The 24,742-nt window shown below is 40.4% G+C and overlaps 1 protein-coding gene across 1 annotated transcript in view; it reads right to left on the bottom strand.

The window, feature by feature from the left end:
• CLYBL (citrate lyase beta like) overlaps positions 1-24,742 on the bottom strand; it is a 122,237-nt gene that overhangs the window by 5,334 nt on the left and 92,161 nt on the right. The window contains exons 3-7 of the mRNA XM_009892011.1: positions 23,788-23,976; positions 20,088-20,189; positions 18,186-18,279; positions 16,639-16,806; positions 11,280-11,404 (exon numbers count right to left, since the gene is read on the bottom strand). Of these exons, the coding sequence (XP_009890313.1) occupies positions 11,280-11,404; positions 16,639-16,806; positions 18,186-18,279; positions 20,088-20,189; positions 23,788-23,976 (678 nt within the window). The remainder of the gene's footprint in view (positions 1-11,279; positions 11,405-16,638; positions 16,807-18,185; positions 18,280-20,087; positions 20,190-23,787; positions 23,977-24,742) is intronic.

The following is a 24,742-nucleotide window of genomic DNA, read 5'->3' as shown; positions in this document are numbered from 1 at the left end:
CCCTAAAGATTTCCTTTGCCTATAAGAAATTACAAGTATCAAGTCACAGAAAGAGTCTCAGCATTGGTCTGTTATTTGCCATGGCCAAAAGATGAACACATTAATGTAGTGGTTCCTGGAACATGAAGACATCCTCTTTTTGTGTGTGTCTATGTGGGGCAGCATCCAGGAACAGTTGCTCTGTGAAACTTTTGGAAGTAGTTAAGAGCTTGTTAAATCTATATGACTGTCTCATAAACAGAGTAAATTTTTTTTTTTTTTTTTTATGGCAAGAAGCATTTTACCTTTCTAGAATTCAAACTGACGGGATTTGGAACCCATGATTTCTGTGTCATCTGGGGATCTTTATGTTCTGGTGGAACCAGGAAAGGGGAAGAAACGATACAGCCAATTCTCTTGCTAGTGTTTATCATGGGTGGTAGAATTGTGTTGACTTTGACTACAACAGGGGATGGACAGGATCACAAGTAAGTCACCCTTCATGTTCTGCCAGAAGATCAGGGAAAGTAAAGTTTCATACTTCTTCATCTGCTCTAAAACCTTTCTGTATAATATACAATGTTACTTGGGGTTTTACTCCCACCATCTTTTGTTTCCTTATGCACTACTGGGTTAACAAGAGAAACAAGCTGGCTAAAAATATCATGATACAGAACATTTAAGGCACTTCATAGTTATGTGACTCAATTCTCTCTGAGCTGTGGATTAAAGTACATGAGTTAATTAAAGTAAAATAATAATTGTTCTGGGCCATGTGGGATAGTGATCAGACGAGAGAGTCCCTTTTGGTTGACAAGATGGAAGAATTAGATGCACCTGGGAATGCTTGTGGCTCTTTCCTCAGCATTTGCTCTGTCTGTGGTTATATGTGCCTCAATCCACACCCATCCTGATGACTGCAATGAGCTCACTAAGAGGTTAGTGCAGACCCTCAGTTCTTAGACCACTGGAATCTATTAATCACCTGCATTGGTACTGAATGTGAGCATTGGCTTTCCTAAGGCGTAGCAAGTATATAAATTTTGAAGTGCCAAATAAGTCCTATAAGTTCCAAAAAGGCTTCCTGTTTGATGGCAGATGGGACTCCAAACATGAGCATTGGTTGTGAGAATTCTGTTCTCTGTTTTGGGAACCACTGCTGCTGTTATTAATTACCTCCATCACTGACAAGCCTTTGCTAATAAACCTTTGATTTGATGCCCTGTTCTACCAGATCTCATCATGCACGTAGCCAACAACTTTAACTCCCACGTGACGGTGGCCAGGACTTTCTTAAAAGATATTTATAAAGATTACATTAAGTCTGTATAGCCAATAGTGCTATATTCATTTGTTGTGTGTGTCAACATATGGGCTGTCCTGGGCCACTTATAGAGACAGCCAACTTTTTAAAAAGCAGTTTACCTTGGGAATCATAGAATCATAGAATGGTTTAGGTTGGAAGGGACCTTAAAGATTATCTAGTTCCAACCCCCCTGCCATGGGCAGGGGCCCCTCCCACTAGACCAGGTTGCTCAAAGCCCCATCCAGCCTGGCCTTGCACACCTCCAGGGATGGCGCTTCCACAGCTTCTCTGGGCAACCTGTTCCAGTGCCTTACCACCCTCAAAGGGAAACAATTCTTCCTAATATCTAATGTAAATCTACCCTCTTCCAGTTTAAAGCCATTCCCCCTCATCCTATCACTACACACCCTTGTAAATAGTCCCTCCCCATCTTTCCTGTAGGCCCCCTTTAGGTACTGGAAGGCCGCAATCAGGTCTCCCCGGAGCCTTCTCTTCTCCAGGCTGAACAACCCCAACTCTCTCGGCCTGTCCTCGTAGAAGAGATGCTCCAGCCCTCTGGTCATCTTTGTGGCCCTCTGAATCTAGTCAGGTGATTTAGATGTCAGGTTTGGAGGTACTAGGGGATCTTGGTGAGTAGGTAAGGCTTTGGCATGGGGGAGACTTTGGGCACCCAGGCCAGTGGAAGAAAAGGAAAAGCAAGCCAGGGTCATGTTCTATGAAGTTTCAATACTTCATGTACCTACTGCTGAATTTTGAATTAAGTATAGGCCTAAAATATATCTAATGCTTATGGAATTGCCAAAAAAATCTCTGCTGCTAGTTAGGTGACGGTTGCTCAGAAGACAAGCAAACTGACGAGTAAGGGGAGGTCCTTTGATGGCACTCTGCTGTCACACTATCAGCAATACCACCCCGCTGATGAAGATCTGGTTTTCTTCAATTACTTCTCTCAACAGTTTAGCTAGTAATACTTTCCTTTGCAGACCAAATCCCCGCAACGAACGTGTGGCAGTTGGGTTACCTCCTTGCCCTTACATGGCTGCCTTCTAAGGGGACCTGCATCTAGGACCTAGGGAAAATGGGCGTAGGGGGACCAGTGAGCCAGCCACCCTTCTTTCTTCCACCGCCTTCATCATTAGGAGATGTCGTGAATCAAACAGAGCTCCCGCACCGCTCCAGTAACCCCGGCCGGACGCTGTGTGTGAATACAGCCATTGTCCAAATAAGTAATTATGTAAGTCCCCTTCCAGCCCTTGTGACCCTCTATCAGCAGTTGTGGGCAGATGCCAGGCTAAATGGAAATGAGAAGAACGGGCAATGCCAGCCGGCCAGTGCAAACCTTGTGTACCTCCCACAAGGGGAAATGGAGAACACGTATAGTCAAGCACCCTTAAGTCCACAGACGCAAGAAATCTTTGATCCACAGTTACCTGAGAAACATTAATTCTTTCCATGGTAATTCAGTGGCTTGCCCACTTCTAAATCCCAAAGGCCTAGCTGTGACTTTTTGGAGGCCACAAAAATACATGGAATAAACCCACTAAAATCTGCTTAGGTCTGAGGGCATTATCTCTACTCCTGCACAATATTAACTGTTCTATGGAAATAAGAGTGTTGTGTTCTGGAAGAAGGGCAGATTTGCTCTTCTGAGGAGGGAAGGAAGCAGGTGGATGGCAAAAGGTCCCCCTAAAAAGCATGGCATTCAGAAAGATAATTCCCCTGGTATTAAATGAAAACACACATTGTTTAAGCGACCCCCTGCAGAGGAAATTTGGAAATCTTTGCTTCAGGGCTTAAAAAGAATGCTTGGATTTGCTTACAGGTAATGAACAAAAGACAAGAGCGTTCTGGTTGCAGCAAATGGTGTTGGGTCTGTGCCTGGGGGAGGAGTGATTATCCTGACTACAAAGGAATGACTTTCCCTTGAAACAGAAGGTTGAAACCATATTTTTGGGGAAGTCAAGAGCAGGAAATAAGCTAACAGCTGTGATGGTGCTGAATGCAGGTTTAATTAATTTTTTTCTTCTGCAAATCGTAGCCAAAGAGCCATCATAAAGAGCTGGGTCACAATTCCACCATTTAGTGATGAACTTCCAAAGGTTAGTGAGCAGCTAGGAGGTGTTTGATGATATCTGGGTCAACTGAGTGTGTTTTTCAGGCTGTAACAAGCTAATGTCTCGCTTTCCTCTGCTCAGGCCTGTCCAGCCTCCAGATCAGGTTGACACACAACTCGTCTTTCTTTTAGCATCTTTGCAGTAGGTAGGAAATACCCAAATAACTAGTGCGGTCACATATGACCAACTGAAGACTTCACACACAGCAAGGCAGATGAACATTGCTTTTCGTGTTACATATTTCTGTATCCTCTCCTTTGAACACTTTGTCATTCGCCCCTTTTTTGTAGCAACGTTATGGGAGGAAAGACACTTGTACACAAAATCATTGGGGAAAATAAATGACCCCTGAAAAGGTTTGTCAAAAATGTGTTTTTGTCAAGAGGAGATGCTCAGCGAGTGTCTGTGATCTGTTGAAGGAAGGGATGGATGGGAAGGGAATTCTGCAAAGGGTATCAACACCAGCAAGTTTCTGTAGCCACTTTGTTGATGTGAAGAAAACATTAAATATCACTACCTTTTGTTTCTTTTCACCAGTGTAAACTACCGCCAGAGTAGAAGTAGTTAGTTCAGAGGATAAATCAGTTTGTAATGCCAGAAGCAGGCCTGTTTGTATGAGATAGGCTTCTACCTCTAGGAGCAGACGGAAGGACACAAAAGGTTGAGAAAGAAAGAGCAACAACCACATGAAATAGAGATTAATTTTTACCTCAAATAACTCCCTAGCAGCATACAAAAACTCTGACAGAAAAAGCCCTTTCTAAAGCTCAACAGGTAGGAAGGACTTTGTGATCCCTCAAGTCCACAGTGGGGCAGGAAAGATGAAGAACAGGGACCTACAAGGTCCTTTAGTTCTCTTCCACCTGACATTATCGTTCCCAGCTTATGGATAAGGGCCTTGCCCTGCTGTGTGAGCCAGACAAGCTGTTTTTCCCTCTTACAGCCCCCCAAACTGCCTGAACCACTGGGGACAACCATGTAGGCTGGGATGGGGCAGGGGATCCTGCGTGGTCCACCTCCAGAAACTCCTTCAAGCCACCAAAGTCTCTATCTCTCACTGCGTAAACAACCTGTTTAAGATCCCTGAACGAAAGGGAGACATGAGGGGTTTTATTGCTGTCTTTAAGTTTTCTTTCATTTCCTTCTCATTGTGGTTGTTGCCTTCCTGCGTGCTCCTCTACAGTGGGAAAGAATAAAATTAAAGAAACAGAAGAAAGTCCTGGAAATCAGGAATATTCTCCGCTGGTTTCCATCCTCTGTCTTATAATGTATCAGGAACGGAAGAATCCTAGAGAGCACACTTGCTGCTGCCAAGCAAATCTTTATTTTATACCACAAAAGCAGCTTCCTGGACAAACATCCTATCCCACCATGCATTTTTCTTCCCCTAGTGAGTATCATGGTTATTATATGGAAAAATGAAAAGTAACTAATATTAAGACTTCAGTATCCTCAGATGCCCTTAATTAAGTCATTTAGAATTAACTTGAGGTTTATAGTCGTGGAAGCAATTTGTTAAATACAGGCTAGAATATTTCATCTGGAAGTAAATGACTCCAGGACACACAAAAGGGATTTGATACCGAAGGGGAAGGTAGCTATAAAATACAACGCAGGTGAGAAAAGCAAAACCAGTGAAGCTCGTTCTGTCAACAAGAATGAAAACACTGTTATTTTTGCTGTCTATATTTCTTCTAATTTCAGATTCATTTTCTGAACAGGATTGAACAGCCATTTTTTACTACCATTCTCTGTTTCAGCAGACGGAGCTTTTTCAGGGAGCTTTTCCAGCTCCCTGAAAACGCCAGCTAGCACAGACAGGAGTGAAGAGGCAGCGAGACCACTGCTACTTAAATTAACTGAAACAATATTTTGGCTGTACAGGCTTCTGAATTCCCTCAGTAAGCCTTAAAAAGAGCCATCTGGTCAGAACATTACATCTCTGGTTAGATTCTGCTTTGGAAATTGAAACAAGGCTCGCGAACGCTTGTTAATGGTTTTTAAAGAGGGGTTTGGGAGGTGGGTAGTTGCCTTGGTGGGTTCCTTGGTGCAAAGCAGGTTTTGGCATGACAGTGGGCAGGTGTCTGCGGCGATGGGTGTCTCCCCACTCCATGCCTGCAAAAAAGCATCGCCTGCACTGGAAGCGTGCCAGCATGGCATGGCCCTTCCAAAAGCAAAGGTACTCACCCTGTCTCACCGAGACCCCACACGCACCTCCTGGAGGTGACAAGGACAGAGGGGTTGTGTCTTGCTTAGGAGGAACCCAGAAGGGTGTCATCCCGTGCCCCCTGTGGGCCTGTGCCCCCCAGGACAGCAGCTGCCTCCTCCGGGAGCTATCTCTGGGTGGGAAGGCTACAGAGGGGCACAGCATCCGTCCTTCTGCTCCCGGATCGTGGAGAAACTTCTCCCTGCGGGAAATGTCAAAGCGGCATCCGAGTCCCTCTCCCCCCACGTTTTGGACACAGGTCTTTAATGAGTGGAGGAAAACAGATTAAGAGCCACTGAATGCCTGCTGGGGAGTGGGGGGCAAAGGGGGGGGAGTTGGCAAGAAAATGTTTTGTATGAGTTTCTGCCCTGCTTAGGAGCTTTTGCAGCCCCGCGTAGTAAAATCTGTCTCCTTCTCTCCCCACCTGGCATAACTCCCTCAGGACTGATTGCGCCAGTGTAGGAACCAGTATAGCACAAGCAATTAGCTAATACAGCCCCTTCTGCTCTATTGTAAAGGTTCGAAATTTGCCCCCAGATGGATCTTTCTAAGAGAAAAGCCTTCAGCTGTGACACAAAACACATTTCTAAAATCTTTTTCAAATAACAAAATTGTATAGAGAAACTTTAAGTACTAATATAAGCTATCTTGACCTCTATTTATTCATCAGTTTTCACATTAAAATTTCACTTGGCCGCTTTTTAAAAAGATAAACAACATAACAGTGGCCCATGCTTAAATCCCACCAGCGCTCTCCATCTTCGCGTAGAGATGCACCTGAGCCTATACTTCTTAAGGCCGAAGCTCATAAAAGGTGGCAATTTATCACAAATCCCCGAATCCCCCACTCCGCAGCATGAGGAATATACATTGCCTAATTAACATAAACGACAGCAAATGCCCTGCGTCCTCAGCATGAGGGCTGACAGCGCTGCAGCCCAGCGTGCGCAGAGGTACCCCGTGCTGCTGGCGTCGCCTTGGGATGGGATCCAGCTTATTTGGTGGCACCTCAAAGCTCTGCCTGCAGTCTGCCCTGGGCGAGGGGAGCAGGGAGCTGGGCAGCTCCCTCACCCCCAGCTCCATGTAAAGCCCACAGATATAATGCCCAATAAAGTGCAATATAATCCCTGAGGGTTCATGTGGTCCCACACTGCCCCATACCAGAGGGATGCTCCAGCGCATCCCTCCCAGGAGGCAGCCCGGAGGAGCCTGCCACCCCCGGGGCACGGTGCTGCTCTCCCACCACCCACGGGCTGGACTGGGACGGGATGGATGCCTCGTGGTTGGGGCTGTACACGGAGAGCCCTCCCGGGGGCTGCGGAACTGCTGGGAGAGGGAGGGCAGTGGGGAGAGACCTCCCCGGGTGGTGGTGGGAGCTGGATGTGGCCCAAGCACGAGGGCGCATCGTCTCCAAGATACAGTGGCTTGGGGTAGCTTTTCCTAAACAAAGAGCATTATAAGGGAGCCACTGCTGGAAATTTCCATTCCTTTGTTGGGTAGATGCTGTGTAAATAAATGCATTCCTAAGATTTTTCATAATCCTGGAAAGGACCGTAAAAGAAACTGTATAGTTTGTCAAATCGCTGGAGTTCACATATATTATTCCTCAGCTGCCGGGAACGTGATATACAATGGCACAGAAAATAATGCAAGAAACATATGCTAAAGATCTTCTTAGAAGCACTCTGTGCATTTGTATGTGGGATGTACAGATATTCCTTCTGTTTTGCCCCATGGGATCTAAAATATTCAACCCATATTACAGCTTGGGTTTGTGAATTACTTACCTTAACTCGAAATAATCCTTACCTGGCAGGTGACTTTGGCAGCAGCATTTAGCTATTCTCTGGTTTAATGTGCTGGTGATTTGAAACCATTTGTAAATTAGTACATGAAATAAATGTGCAAGCAACCTCTTACTTTACTCTTCTGCTTTTCTTTCTGATGAATTTTATTTAAAAAACAGATGATTGGGGAAGATCCCATTACAATAACGATAATGTGCCTGATGTATTTTACAAGTTGAATAGCTCAAAACTACATTTTCAATGTCTTACTTTCTTGTCATATATAAACACTAACTACATATAGAAGAGATTATATGCCTGTATCCAGTGTATTAGTAATGTAAATGCCAGAGTTACTTGCATAGTAAAGACTATTGTACCTTCATTGATAGAAGTCAGATCTTTTTCTTGAAATAAGCTAGTAACGTGTCTCGCTAACTCTTGGACTCAGTTAATGTGGATTTTTCAGATCAATTCCCTGTTTAATGCGGTACAAATACTTCAGAAATTTAGAAGAGAAACCATCCTTTAGACTACCAGAACAATGTTTATTACCCTTCTTTTTCATTTTTGAACACACTCTGACATTTATCTTATATCTAGACTTTCCCAACAGCTACGCCTGCTTCCTTTAGGATAAATTTTTCAATTTTGAAAATCATATCCCCTAGTAATGCAATTCCCTGGAAAAATATTGAAATGATACAGAAACAACACTGTTCTTTTAAAGCATTTTTCATTTTTACATCTCAAGTTTCTAGAGAAAAGAGAGCACTTAATAAATAGTTGTATAAAATACAGAATGTACTTTTTCAACATTTGTTTTCTAATTGTCCAAAATACAACGTTGCCATTTATTTCCCAGATATGCTATTTTTCAATCAGATTAGAAATGTAAAAAACCCCACAACCCTACAACCAAAACAACTTAGAAGCCAAACCAAAACAACCCCTCAAACAGGACTATCTCCATAAGGTAAGCCCAAATACTTTTGGCTAGCTGCTTAGCTCTCTAATTTCCTTCTGTTTGGACACTGCCACAGCATTTCCAGTTCCGCACTGCTCATCTGAGATCCTAATTTTTCCTGACCTCAGTACTCACATTCGGGGGCTACTATGTCAAAGCATTTCAGCCTCTGGGATGCAGTAGCCTGGTTCAGCCTTCTCTCAAAGAAAGGTTATTATGGCAATTGTAGCTCTCAAACTGGAATATATAATAAAAGCTTTTTACTGTATTTTAATATAAAGTATTGTTGACTAGGGGCATCAAACTTGAAACCCAATTAATAACAAACTATGATCCCAGAGAATGCAGACCAGTAACTTATCTACCACACAAACAGCTGCGCAAATTCCTCACATTTATTTTTTCCAGGCTTTCAACTTTGATTAATAACATGGCAAAACCATGCAAGTCTCAACCATATTAACCACAGCTATATTTTTAGTCTTACTGACACGAACACTTTAATATAATAAAAGAAAAAGGAAAACAGAAGAGGTGTTTCATTAGGACACGAGGATTACTAAAACCGCTGTGTGGAGTATTTGTCAGGAGGTGGTAGGGGAAGAGTTATTACTTACATTTCAGCATGTCGCTAGGACGCGGAGCAAGAGGCTCCCTCAGTGAGATATGTTTGCTTTGGAGAAAAAATTTCAGCAATCAGACCGTCCAAGCTCTTCTTACTGACACATTTATAATACCAAATTGTGAACTCGGTTAAGAAGTTTGCAGCACTATGCTATTTTCCCAATTTTGTTACGAAGCCTGGCAATACGGCAGCGATAAGAGATCTAGAAGTTCACATATTAACCTGCCAGTCCTTTTTTGTTGATAGACAGATACATGCAAAAATATATGAAGCATGCAACCTGGTTGGTTAAAAAAATAGCCCGAATCACAAACCCTCAGCAAATCTGTTCTTGCAGCTGATTATAGAAGCGTATAACCTATTTTAAAAGCATTTATTAAAAAAAAAAAAAAAATGCCCCAAACCCAAACAAATCCCCCCTGAATGGCTGATATAAGCAAGAAACCAGCATTATGTTAGTAAAGTAACAGCTTCAAAACAAAACAAAAAATAATGCCTGCCTAATATAGAGTTCTTCAATATTAAACATGTTTGGCTTCATGATTGTGTGACACTGGGACTAGAGTTAAATTTAGTCCAGTCTCCTCATCGATTGTTCATGTGACAGGGGTATTCCTTAGATGCGTTTCTGACACTGAATTCAGCTGAATGAGTAGTGTTACACACATCATAAACATAAACAATATTTGGCTGAGTATGTCGTTCGACTCTTTTCTTTCTGCGTCTACCTGCCTACACATTTGCACCAGCAGTATGTTTCTAACGATGCCTTTTGTAAGAGAGCCAAGCCTTGTAAATCAGAACGATGGGCAAAACCAGGCATACATTTTCTATTTCTAAATCGTTTGCATGAAGACAGCTACATTTCAAACTCGAAGGAACAGAACAAAGGGATGCAGGCTTACAGCAGCCTAATTGTGACCCTGAAATTACTGCTCAGGACAGCACCCAGATATTGTAGTCAGGGATGTACTTGGGAACACCCAGGTACCACAGAGGGGATGCGACAGCCCAGCAAAGAGAAGGGAACAGCAATGGCAAATACCTTGTCGCACTTTTACCCCGAGATGAAATCATCATTTCTGCTTTGACCTTTTTAGCATCTCTAATGCACAACATCTGCAGGATCAGAAATGCAGGGGAACGGGGAAGGCGCGCACCCCAATCTATTTCTACCCACTGGGAAACGAAGAAATGTACAAAAAAACCTTTATATGGCACCGGAGAAAGTGAGACCCTATGCACAGTCTCAGATATGAACTTCACTACCAAAGAGATTTCTCTCCCACTTGAATGCCACACAAGCACAGGCGAACCGTTCCCGCTCATCTGCACTCCCCGTTCTGACATGGGGACTTTTTTAACCAGCCTAGGCTTGGCTGCAACGAAGATAAACATATTTAGCCGCAACTTTTTTTCTTTCAAAAAGAGGCAAACTGGATTATAGCAAATAACCTTTAAGATAATTAACTGACAATGCCGCAACTAGCATAAAATCTTCCTTCAGGCGACCCCTAATTTAAGTATTACTGGCACAAAGTGGAGACAGATTGTGCATCACCACCGCAATATTTACATAGCAGAAACCCACAGAGCAGGAAACGTGAGACTCAATGATGCACTAAATTAGGAACAATCATATTCTAGTGTTAATTTGCTTTCTCCTCTATCCAAATTTCAGGTCCAGCAATTGGTACAAATGCACATAAAACATTCCCATTTTTAATGATTAAGAGCCACAATCTGCAAGCAGTTCTGCTCAAAAGTAAATTTACTCACTATGAGGGATGTTTGCAGGATCAACCCCCCAAAAGCGAAACAGGTTTACCAACACAGAGATTTTTTAGAAAACCAAGACTTCCTAATCTCTTTATTTCTTTCCATAAATGATGTCTGCACAAGCAGTCCAGAGTTGTCTGCCAGGCTACCTGCCTTTTGATTGCAAATATTTTCCTATGACAGCAGCACTGTGATTCTGCAGCATAATGGAGAAGCGGTTTTAATTCACCGAAGCTGTAGATATCTGCAGGTACTCAAAAGGCTATGTACCCAAAGAATTATACTCAAAACACGGGGGAGAAAAAGATATTTTCTATTTGTAAATATATTGGGAAGTGACACATTTATAATAATAAATATACACTCTATAGTCTATCCAGACACAGCTTTCATGAGCACTACTCTCAGTTACAGCACACTTCATAAGATAAATGCAAAGAGCGATCACCAATCTTTCTAAATCTTAAATATTATTCAAATTTGGTTTCCACTATGGCATATTAACAAAATATTTACCTTGCCTAATCGCTGATGTTCTTCAAAAGCAGAAATCAGTTCTTGTGCCCACTTTATTTTTTCAGGGCTCGGAGAGAACTGTTCCTGGACAACAGCAATTTGGTTGGGGTGAATCACCTGCTTACCTACAAAGAAGATTAATAACACCAGAATCATGCATCGACAAACAGATGTTCAAGCAAAATGTTCCAACCACTTGAGGCTCTCATATGCCTCGCAGACTTTCTTGCTCTTTAACTAATTATTTTACTTGGTTTCTTTTATTTTTTAAACTGGACAACAGGCAGATAGCCTTTTGCCAGATTTTTTTAAGAATAAAAATATCTCGAGCTATGCTTGCATTCAATATCGTTCGAAAGAACCCACGATTCTTTCTTCTCCCTCCCCATTTCAATCCATACATCTTCTCTCCGTCGTTTCAGGTGCAATTGTTTGTCTGGGGCAGTCAATAACACTTAAGTACAATGCATCACTGAATTTAACTACATAAATAACAGCTCCAGCCACATATAAAGAAGTTATATTAAAATGTGTTCGGAAAACGAGATCTGAAGAAGGTGGCAAGAGATTTGTGGGACTGAAAAGTTACCAGTCACATAAGGATCATGCCCTAAATTCTTAGTATTGGCTTAGCATCATAAAATCCTTAATGTTCTTTAAACTGTTGTTGTTGCAATAGTCAGCAGTTGCAGGTAGGTTGCAATATTTATTTAGTCACCGGTACATTAAACAACTACCAGCGGTGCCCTGAAGCTTTATGAAGCACTTTTTTTTATTTTTTTTAATCCTTTCTTGTATAAATATACGTTAAGAAAATAAAAATAGATGTTGCCTTTTTTTTTTACTGGAGATTTTCAAACGTGAATAGACAGCCACATAATCCGTTTTAACCTGCCATTGTATTTAGCTACCTTAAAACAAATACATATCTAATTTGTTTGACAGTTTTAAAAGTGTAACACTTGACATTATTAGTTCATTTCTATGGGAATTTCACAGCCCGGCACGATTTCTGCACTTTGGTTTCAAAGTGTGTTAATAAAGAGAGGCGACCGTAATTCCCAGCTTCCCGCCGAATAGACGACTCTCCTCTCTGCCAGATAACAAAACTAGTTCGAGGGATGAGCCTGATCCTGCAAACCTGCCACCAAGTGAGCAGTCCCCTGCACGCAGAGGGTCCCACAGCCGTCCCCTCCTGTCCCGTCCCATCCCGTCCTGTCTCGTCCTGTCCTGCCGCACGCTGCAGCCTCTGGCAGGAGCGAGATTTTTGCACGCACGGAAAAGTTTGAAGCGTCAGGATCTAAGGAGGTTTCCTCCTCGCAACGGGGTCCGCTCCCGTGTCCTCACTGACATTACGCCAGCCGCACGTTGGAAATCAGCCCCTCACTCCGGATAAGAAGTCTCACGCGTGACTGCAGAGATACACCTATTTTAAATGAAATTACCATGGCAAAAAAAAAAAAAACCAACCCACCCTGGGATTATTTTTATCAGACTGCAGTGGGTCTGAGTGATAACCTGGAGTACAAACAAAATCTGGGGATGCAGTAGCACAATCTACTTAATTTGATGAGCAAAGAAATAGTAATTTTTTAGTGTTGATACATTTCTTTGCTAAAAAGCCATAAGTAGCTCAGTTTTATTTTATTTCCTACCAAACAACCTTTAGTTTATGACCTTAAAGGCGTCTAAATATCCAGCTTGAAATTTCAATACAGTAACTATTTTAAAAATAGCTTAAAAATAATAAAAAGTTTAAAACTCAGTAAGAACTACATTTTTTGAAAGAAACTGCACGGAGACAAATTTCCTGAACTAATGTGTTTTACATGAGGTCCAGTCAAAGGTTGTTTAGTCAATTTAATCAAATGTTACCATTAATAAGATTATGATCTTATTTGTAATACAAAAAATTCTCCCCAGCTAAACTGCTAGTTCAAAAATCGAAATAATTCCTGCAAAATCCTAAGGCGCTTAACTGTCTGGGAAAAAATGTAGAATATGTTTTAAATTATAGTTAAAGTAATCTATAATTATAACAAAAATAAAAATATTTATATATGATTTTTTAAAGTATAAAAAAATTCCGAAAAAAGATTTGTTTTTGATAAAGATATCTGTAGCAGTAAGCTATACTTTTTGTCATTAAAACACTGCTGAACAATTTACAGATAATAGAATCTAGCTTTTGGTTTACAGCACTCAGTTGATTTTTGTCACAGATTATGTATCCAAATAACTGTATAATAGACGTAATGCCATGCAAGGAATGAAGCAAATATTTTAAACGGAATTGTTGTTTTTGACAAGTTACTGAGAGAGTGCAAAATTGGAAGACATTAAAATTTATGACCATGAAATCCTTTTTACAGTACCACTTGATATATCGTGCTTTAAATCAATACCTGTCAAGTCTTTTAGGTAACTGTATGATGGTGTCATTTTAGTCTTCTACAAAAGACTGCAAAAAGAGAGGAAACCTATAGTTGTTCGTATTTATATCTGGCTTCTCAGCATGTAGCACAGGACTTTCTATAATAAGTCAGCTGTTAAAGCTTATCACAGGGTTTACTTAATTTTTTACATAAACATTCCTAAAACTGATGACTGTTTATATAGGCAACACACTGACTTTATGTCCACGGATTCTGGTATTGTAAAACATCTTGCTGGGTGTGTGGGTCTGTGAGTCTGTGGGTATGTATATATATATATAAAAAATATATATATAAATCATCCGTCCCTATAAAAATGTATATATGTATAAAATAAAATAAATATACAAATAAAACATCTATTAATTTGGCTAAACTACATTTGAAAACATTTGATTTTATGTAAACATACTCACAGAAGGAAAAACAGGCTGCTTATAAGATAACCGGAAAAGAAAACTTGGCTACAATAAGCAACGAGGGTCACAACAGTAACTAAATAGCTGGTAAATTCTTCGTTATATTATTTCCCTTGTTTAATCTTGAGTGACCGCATCTGATTACATTAAGGCCAATTCTACCATTCTAAATCTGAATATGGGAAAATCTAAGGACATCTAACTTTCCTGAATGTTCTGGATTTGCTTTAGTTTTGAAGGTGGTGAATTTGGCCCTACGCATGCGAATACGTGTGCACTTCGCCAGCTAAGAGAGCAATTTGGAAGCCTCAGCTCACAGTAGTCCTGTTGATTTCAATGATTTTGATTCTTTGGGAAGAAGTAGCTGGAAAGGATCTCAAATATTTAAAAATAAAAAGAATCGTGTGTTTTGAACTTGTTATTAAGACGACATTTTAGTATTTTACTTTCATGTTCTCAGAGGACTGTCAGTGGCAAATATGATCTGCAGACTTCTGCTTTATACAAGGTCATGGAGTAAGCTAAGACCCGTTTGTAATTTTCTGTGATGAATACTAAATTGGAAATGTTAAAATGTTTCATTTCTATAGTTCTGGAACAAAATATTTTTGCTTTTAGTTTTGAATATTGAAATGACATTTTATTTTAATCAAAACAAGCAGGGAAGGTTATAAAAAACATTAAATAAACTTAAAGCAAAAGAAAGAAAAGTGAAACATTTTGGATCAACCTCAAATATTTGTTTACTTTTTACCAAAAATATGAGATATGCTGTTTTGTTTTGACTTAAACAGATTTTTAAAAAAAGGTCTTTGTCTTTTTTTTGGCCACCAGATCAGAAAAGTCAGTATTGCTCCGTCTGTAATTATGGACGGACTTGTTGTCAGGCTGTTTGCTGGATTTTGGAAATGTGTTGATGATAGCTGCGAAAAGGCAGGAGGCAAAGAGCTGGAGCTGTGAGTTCATCTTAATGAAGACTGTACCTTTTACAGATCTGTACTCCTCGTATGGAAAGGCAAGACATCTCATGGCTGAGTTAGAAATTCACTTTATGCCCTAAATTGCCACAGGTGACCTTTTTATTTGTCTCCTATCTGCACCCTATCCTGATGTCAGACGACTTCTGCCGTGAAGTCAGTGGAGTCCAAAACACCATCAACATTGTTTATGCTGAGGATTTCTAAATTTCCTAAATTGGCAGCCTGAGTTAAGTATTTAAATATACATTAAGCATTCAAAAAGAGTGCTCTCAAAGGTGCTAAGCATCAGCAACTCCATCTTCCGTCAACAGGAGGTTCAGATGCTTAAATTTTTTCAAAAATCAAGCCTTTCCTGAAGCTAGGAAATACTGGTCGAGATTAGGTAGCCATCAGCAGGTGCTACCATTCAGGAGTTCTGTTATTTTCCCAACTTCAGTCGCAGACAGATGAAGGGTAGAAGTCCACATGGACATCCATAATGTAGCTGTGAGGAGCCATCCGTTTTGCCTCCAAAACAAGATTTGGTTTTGCAAATGTCAAAACTCAGCAGACAGTAAGGCAGAGTTTGTGCTGAAGAGCATCCATCTCTATTCTTTTACTGGTACGTCGAGATCACTTAAAAGAATGCCTGGTTTATTATATTATTTTGCTCGGTGCTTTAAGGTATCATACACCACGGACTGTAAAAATATAGTTTGCTAGATAGCATCACCAGGACCCGTGCCTTTGGTAACAAAAACCTAAGAGATGTACTATTACCATATGCATACCCTGAATGATGGTCAGAGACAGATAATGTAAAATGTTCGTCCTATATGCTAGAATTCTCTAATACACGTGTCAAATGGCTGATTTCTATTGCAAAACCCCAATCTTTGGTGGCTGCACTGTCCCACCAGGGTGTCCGAGTGATCTGGTACACCAATCACAGGGTAACAGGCTGCCTTACGGGACTCTGGGGCAAGGAGCCTGCTGCTCTTGCTGTCTGCCAATACCCGTAGGTGTCACCAGCACTTACTGGGAGGGGAGCCAGGGGATGAAAAACAAATCTAAGAAAATAATAAGAAAATACCTTTCCCCGAGCAATTAGCATAGGAGATTTGCTTCTCAACTCCTTCACCTAAGAAGTATTTTTTAACAACTGCCATTAAAACAGAATAGGAGGAAGGGATCCAAATATTTCAAAAAGCAATTGCAGAGTGGCCATTGCAGAGTACAGCATCGCCTTTCCCGTGCTCTGTGATGGGAGGAATCACTGCACAGCCTCTACCCCAACTTCTCTTCAAAAACAGTCACACGCTTCATGGGATGTGGTTTTAAAAAGCAGCCTGTGACTTTTGAGGCAAAATTTTCAGACCCGATTTTAAAGGTGCTAATAAACATAGAAGAGCTTGGTGTTACTGAGTTTCTCAACAAACGACCTGAAATAAAGCCCAAGTTATTTGTCTGAGTGACAGTACGTGTAGCAATATATTTTAATTGAAGAAACTATGTATTATTTTGAGACATAGGCAGAAAGCCATACCAGTGAATCCCATCGAGGCACCTTCTCTTGATTGTTTGCGGAGCCCATCTTCATCTCGGAAATCGATGTAAACAAGGTCTATTGCTTGAAGGCCAAACGCCTTTGCTATGACTATTATTTTTTGCCTGGCATATAGAATATCATGAGTTTCCTTACTGCTTGTTGCACCTACAAAAACAATGAAAACAAAGAAAAGCTGTCAAGAGTGTCTGAAACCTTTCTATTTTAAATATTTCCTATGTAAAAAAAGGAAAGTTTGAGATTTCATTTAATCAATTTGGAAAACAAAAGAGGGTTGCAAGGCTATATTGTCAAAATAATGCTCTTATGAGGGGAAAAAAATCTGATTTAGCAATAAATAAATAAATCTCTTTTTAAACCCTAGTTTATAAGATTCAGATTTTGATTCAGTTCAAATCAGAAGTTGTAAGCCTGAAGTCAGTGGAAGTTTTTGCTGGTAAGGACTAACATGGAGTAATTATTTGATTATATTCTTCACTGTATGTACAGTGAGAAACATTACAGCAAGAGAAGCTTTATACAAATTCATATACTGGGTACAACTAAATGGTTAAAAAATTCACACTGAGAACAGAATTGCACTTTCCTTGGTTGCGATTCTTGTCACAACTGATGTCCTAAGCTGAATATTTAAGCTTTAGTATTTGGATGCAAAAGTATTCACAAGACTTCATGTGCTCACAGGGCACCAGCTAAACAACGTGCTCATGTGAAGGCAGATGTGAAATAATAATAATAATAATAATAATAATAATAATAATAATAATAATAATAATAATAATAATGTGTTCACTTTCCTTAGCATCACTATTTAGACACAGATTTCCAGTTTGTAAGGAATATTTCAGTAAAGTAATGCTATTTTTTACATTAACATACTTATTTTTAATTTAGATGTTGATAACTGCACTATTATCTTTAAACTGAATCAGATTAATTAGAAGTTAAGTGGCCTCTCATAAAAGATATTTTGAAATACTTTTCATTTTTGAGGAAGACTGATAGCGCTTTCACATGAATGCATGGCTGTATTGACAAGGGACATATGTAAAATAAATTTATGAGAGCAAAATGTAACAGGAGAGCATTTGCGCATGATGTCACAAGCCTGACTGATAATCGTCTGTAAAACTGTGATGAAGCAGACACCAGAATTTTAGGGCTTTAAATGTAGTTCTTAGAAGCATGTACGTGTCTCTTATGGATATCATATTTTTAAATAATTTCAGTGACTCAACAGGTTTTGGTTGCTTCCCCCCCCTCCCCATTAATTTTTGGTACTGCATGGCAAGAAGCACAAGAAAGTGTCAGTGCCCTGTAACACACAGGGACCACGTTTTAACGCCCCAGTGACGCATTCTGCATTGAGAAAAATGAAGGAGAAAAGTGAAAATGTAAAATGCAGAATCAAGCGTTGTCACTACTTAAAGTGTTGCTGTCGGAAAGGCAACGGCCGTAAATCACACCAGGCTTCCCCAGTGCAAATGCCGTACGTTAACATTTATAGTAAACACGCAGGTAACAACCTATGCTGGCACGGAAATCCTCTCCTCCGAAGACGACTGCGTCCAAATGAAAGCCAACGCGGGATCCTGTTCTCAGTGCTTCTTCACAGACAGCCTTCAAATGAGAACAGAGTTACTAATTTCTACAGAAAGGCAGGACGCAGAGAGACTGCAGAGGGTATTGCAGCAATCCAGCGTTACCAAAATCCTTCAGCTAAAATTGCTCCCGTTAAGCAAAGCCATTGTAGGTGCTCAGCTATGCACGGCGCTTTAAAATGACTCAGCAAAAGAGAAAACATTTTCTTTCTCTAAGCACCTATGTGTCTAGACAGTGTAAATGCAGGACATCATAGCAGATTCCCTGCCTTCTGGTTGCCATAATGCCCTGGGCATTGCTGCGATCGCTACTTCAGGTATTTATGCAACAATAGGAAACGAAACCTTTGTCAAACGCTGCTTAAAAGCAAACAAAAAGTATTAAATTTGGTTAGTTAGACATGTAATATATCTGCATAGGAAACAGAAAGAAAGATCAGGATCTCTTTTATTAAATAAATACTATGAACCGTTCAAAATGGCTGTAGATTCCTTACAGGATATAAGGATTGTTTATAGGATTGCCAATTTGAAGTCTTCTGCTGCATATAACTAAAAACTAGCTAAGGAAGTTAAAAATGCAACAAGTGCTGCAGAAAAGTATTAAAATAAAAGCAATAATTTTTTTTGCTGCTGTAGCTATTCTATGAAGAAGTGCATTTCCAAAATATTACTATTTTATACCGATGTTTGGATAATATTAATATTTTTCAGGGCTAAGGTAGGTGGAGAGAGACAGCTGTAATCACCAGCTCTACTAACGGGTGTTCTTCTCTGGCAGCTGGTGGGACAAGAAATTATTCTTTAACAGAGTGCTTTAAAAGGCAGCTCTCCTGCCAACATCAGGAACTGCAGTATTAAAAATTCCACTATAAAATACTGTAGGTGAAGAAAAACCTCAGCCGGTTTAAAACATGATTTAATTCTGTGTATGCACACCGGACAGGAGCGCGTCTATTTGGTTACTGCTTTCTTATGTTCCGAGATACGTTAGCACGGCGTTATAAGATAAATGGCTGTATCAAACGAGCAGGCTGCCTGTGAGGCCTGCCGGTACTTCTGGGGGTACTTCTGATGTGTGCGTCCTCAGCTGGTCCGAAACTTTTCCCTTAGAGCTTGGGAGGGGAACGCTGGATTCCTGGAGCGCGCATGAGATCTTCCGTTTCATTGCTGGGCTGCCTTTGCCTTTCTGAAAAAACTGGACTTGATAGTAAAGGTTGGGGCGTAATTTATATTAAAATGCACTTTAAAAATAAGATTTGAACTAAAATTACCCTAGAAAAGGAGCATGTTCTTCAGATATTTGCTATTTTCAAAGTTAATTGTACTTCTAATCTTAGCATTAAACACCCCATCATACACACAGAAAAATGATAACATGAAATTTGGTTGTAATGCTGTCAGCAGAAACCATTATGAAGATGCGAGTTTAGCAATACTGAAATGATGATTAATTCTTTGTTCTAATTAACTGTTATACGAAAGTCGAGTTCGATAGCTATTAAATAGCCAAGTGTATTGCAACACTGTGAGTATTTCAAATCTTTGGAAAAGCCTGTTTCCACTCCAAGTGTGTTAAAAATGGTAACAGTAATGCAGAGAGGTTTTGTTATTTGGCATAGACTGTCACTGCAATATTTTGAATTTATGAAGGCCTTTATAATACGAGCATGAGAGTTAAATGTACAAATGTTTTAGGGGATTGAACAATATGTTTAGTATTTTTTAATCCCTCTTCCTTGATGAAATTAGGGGGAGACTGGGGAGTGTTCTGCCTATCCTACTTTGCTGAGATGGCAAAATATGAACACTTCAAGACCTGCTTACCTTAAAATTGAGCAAGCCCACTGCAGTTTCCACAAAGGGGATAAAATTCATTGGTTCTACAAGTGTTCGGCCTTTCAGGTGATGTAAGAATTTGTCTGAAAACTAAAACTAGACAGTATGAGCTATCAGAGAGGAAAAAAAGAAAAAAAAAGAACAGTCTACATGTATATATAATACGTTAAATTCTCACCTGGCTGTAACAACACCCCTCCCCACCCCAGAACCTTCCAATTAAAAAAATTAAGCCAGCTTTTAATCAGGCCTGTGATTCGAAACCGCAGCATTCCCATACATTTCTAAGTTTGGAGGCTGTTTTGCAAAAAAAAATAAATAATAATAAAAAAAAATAACCAGGCTTAGCACCTCTCACCCTGGCTTAGTGAAATGCAAATCCCCAGGCCCTGGAAAACAATGAAGTGCTGCTGTACCTGAGGTCCGGTTTTGTTTCAGGTCCAGCACTGCCATCACTGGAAGTGCTCCCCAGCCTTCTAAGTGGCATCCGTATTATTCATTACGGCACCGTTACCCTTTTGTTCAATAGGCTTTTCTTCATAATTTTTTAGCTTACCTAGGAAGGCCTTAAAAAGGAAGTTTAATTCTTTGAAGACCAAAGCTTGCCAATTTTTTCCATGAGACCAGTTCACAGCTAGCTCTGAGCTGCCAGTGGGGTAGCCCAAATTCCAAAATCTATCATCTGGAAACATACAAAAGCTCTTGCACAGATTTTTCCCCTTTCAAAAGGAAAAAAAAAAAAAGGGGGGGGGGGGGGAGAACCCTCAGCCCTATATTGTAAATCTATTATGTCTGTCCAGATCGAGTAATTTGCGTGGAGATAAACATATCGCAGGTACTGCGAAAATATGTTAGTAAATAAAGACAAAAATAACATATGCATATATTTTAAATTTAAGGAATATTCGACTATTAATGGATATCAAAGGAAAGGGAATTTTAATCATCTCTCCATTCAGTCTCAGTTGGGTAAATCATATCTAAGAGATTTGCATAAATATAAACCATCAAAGACTTTTCATCTTCAAAGGGGGTTTCAAGACCCTATAAGCTTTGTACTGTAATCATCGCAGGTCACAACCCTGCAGGAATAAGGCTGCTATGGCAACATAAAAAACTAATGCTTAAGGCTTAGCATAATATTCTGACTAATAGAAAGGAAACTCATTTTAAAAGCTGGCAGCCTATTTACCAGAAGCTGGATTAGAGGTGTTATTTCCCCTTTTAGCTTCCCCCCACCGCCCCTGCCCAAAAGAAGGAAAATCTAATCACCCAGATCTTGAAAAAAAGCTTTCCAGCAATTTGCAGTAACTTTACAATTAGGCCAAAATAAATCACAGCTTTCTTCGATGAAGAATTCTGCCCTTCCCATCCCTGCTTTGCATTGCCACTGTGGCCCCCTCAGCAACTTTTCTCTGGAGAAGAGAATTCCACCCAAAAATGTGCAAGGAGAAAAAAAAAATAATAATCAATGCAATTTGCTCATGCGAACATACAGTATGGAAGGTACTATAGTGACAGAAAACAGTAAACTTCACCCAGGCAAATGCAGAAGATGAGGTAATATAATGACATCAACATATATTCTTAAGACTCCTATCTGACTTTTATTTTTTAATCAAAAAAAAAGTAAAAAGCCCTACTGTGTTTATATTTTAGGTGCAAGCTAAAGCTGCAGAGCTCTTCTTTTATTTTAAAATATTTTAAAAGTCACTCTCCTGGGATTTTTGCTATCTTTTGTTTTGAAGGTAAATAAACAAACAAACAAACAAAATCATGTTTCATTAAATATTGTTTCCCTTCCTCTCCCTTTTAAAAAATTTGCAATAAGCACCAATACAAAAGGTAACGTGTGGAGAAGTTTCAATTAATTTTTTTTTTTTTTTTTTTTTCAAAAGGAGACGATTAAATGTTTCCGGCCCGGTAAAGTGTTCATTTCAGGGAGAAAGAGGGGGGAAGAAAAAAAAAAAAAAGAAGGCGGAGGGAAAAAAAACCCACAAAGCTTGGGGAGGGGATGAAGTAGCAAGGCCTCAGCAATTCTTTCAATTCCAGTGCACACCCAATAGTGTGTCGGGAAGAATGCACACTGGTCGGGATTTGTGGGAGAATTGTCCCGCCACAAAGGAGGGAGAGTTACGCTTGTTATAGTCCAATAAGCCATGCCAGTCAAACAAGTACCCACACTAGGGACAAAAGGAAAGCAAGAGATTCTCACACAAAAGAAAACAAGTAAGCCCATCTTTTAGTTGTGCATCAGCCTCCAGGTTTTCTGCTGCACATAAATAAAAATGAAGGGGGGGTGGGGGTATGGGTGGGGGGAAGTAAACAGCTTCTGGGAGGCTGAAAAATCACGCCGGAGCGAATTTTGGGAGGACTGGGAAAAGAAGGCAGCGGCGTTAAGCGGAGCGCGCTCTTTGTGTGCAGAGGTTGGGCAAAGCGAGAAGGAAGCAAAAGGCGGACCACGAGGCAGAAGTTGTCGGGGCTGGCTTGTTATCCATGATGGACATCAAAGTCAGGGAGAGGGAAGGTGGAAGGGGCTGAGGGGACAAAGAGCCCCCCGCGTCCCACCTCCCCGCAAAACCTACTTGGTGGCAGCAAGGGCGCTGCCATTTTGGAAGCATGAATATTCATTACTGACAAGTTACGTCTAACACTTACACGGCTGTAAACCCTGAGAGGTATACTCCGGTTAATTTAATTAAATGTTGGTGGAAGGGGATGGTGTACCTTCCATCGTGAGCGGCGGAGGCCGAAGGGGCAGTGCCACGGAACGGACGGGGCTCGTCACGTACCCAACACATTTCCTCCGTTCTACGCTCATGCCTGATCTTAACGGTTTGATCAAGGTTAGATGCTGAGATTAAAATAGATCCTAATACGTCTGCCTGCCTTTCATCACAGCTTGCACGCGTGCTAGTTGCTCGGCTAGCCGTTTGCAAAAATATAGAAGTGAATAATTAAGCATTATTCCTTTACAGGCATGTTACAGCAATAATGGTATATCTAAACACACGTCCCCCTTTCTTGACAATTAAAACAATTACAGCATAATTAGGCCTATTTCAAAGTTTTCTTAAGTAATTTGACATGCCAACCATTTACATTTCAGGTTTTTATTGGCTGAAAAGTCAGTCGTGAAACACAAACACACCTGTCAGCAATTAAAAAGGAAGAAATAGAGAACTGTTCAGGAAATAATATCTGTGCTAATTAAAAACACTAGTTAAAAGCTTCCTGTTTGTTCCTCCAGTTGCCCCAAGGAGTGACCTCCCCCCCAACCCATTTTTTCATATGTCGCTAACGTGGTTTCCCCATCTCCTGCTTGCAATGCATGTAACTAAGGCTCACGGACAGAGACAGTCATTTTGCTTGTTAGGACAGTTAGAGAAGAGTCGGATTCTTATGCTTCTATTTTTGATAATATACTCTGACACCAATACTGGTTCTTCGTTGGCCGTGGGAGAAATAAACCTGGTTTTCTTTAGAAACGCAAGGTGTTCTACATATGCTTTTTATACAGCACATCTTACACACATTTAAATGGATGCATTTCCCAATTACCTTAGCCAGGCAACAACACTATATGGTATTTGCAGCCTTCCTCATAACTCAGAGTCATTCATCTCTATGCCTGTGTGAACTTGGCCCATCAGCTTCAGTCAAAATCTACTGTGTTGTTGGTACTCACCCATCTTATTTCTTCAACATTTTCAACCTTTGGCAGCATCATGCTTGAAGGAAGGGCCTTGGACTGCAAAAGCACCTCTAGATCTTCTTCTGCAAGACCGCTGGACACGGAGTTTATCCTAACACACTTTTCAGCATGGCCAAAGTCAAACTCTTCAAGGGTTTTCACAACGGTCAGTCTCGCTTCTCTCTACAGTATATATGAGTTTAGAGGCACAAGAAAAGAGAAAGAAAGCATATTTTCTATTGACAGAAAAGTGCACTGAGGAGAAAACTTGTTGAAATGACGTGGGGAAAAAGCTAGACAGCCAGTATATTGGTTTCCCCAAAATGTCTGTCACTCTTGGACTTTTATTGAAGCAGTCATCACCAGCACCTCGCAATTTTACCTTCTTTGTTTCTTTATAACTGGTAAATAAAATGCTCGGGCTTTATGTCTGCGTATTTCTACAACACCACTGGTAGAAAACAAGACTTTTGTGTCCACTGATGGTGAACACGTCTAACAAACACAAATCTTTATACTAACCACAATGTGTTGCACTAACTGCCTGCACTCAGAAAAAAGGCAGGTTATTAAATTTGCATAACCCAATTCATTTTTGCAGTTTGTCTCTATATTGCCTGGACATCGGTAAGCACAGTTGTACATATACTTCTTTGGTTTTGCTATATAAAATTTCCTTTTCTCCATATATCCAAAGTGTATTAAAGCCTGTGGTACAGTTCACTACTCATGTGTGAAAACTTGGGAGATTTTTCTTGAACCACATAAGAAGCTATTCTCCTGCTGGCACGAAACAAAATCTCCAGAGACACGCGCTTCCCGTGGCCGTTCGCTATTTTTGAGAATGTAAATTTACAAATCTGTTTAATAGTTGATTTGCATGGAGAATATTTGCCTGCTTTTCTGAAACGAAACGCGTTTCTTGGCCTGGAGAGGAAGGGTGGGGGCA

Source organism: Charadrius vociferus, unplaced genomic scaffold (assembly GCF_000708025.1).
Source record: "Charadrius vociferus isolate BGI_N301 unplaced genomic scaffold, ASM70802v2 scaffold110, whole genome shotgun sequence".
Classification (NCBI taxonomy): domain Eukaryota; kingdom Metazoa; phylum Chordata; class Aves; order Charadriiformes; family Charadriidae; genus Charadrius; species Charadrius vociferus.
The sequence above is the reverse complement of the archived record's forward strand: the minus strand, read 5'-3'. Positions and strand labels throughout refer to the sequence as shown.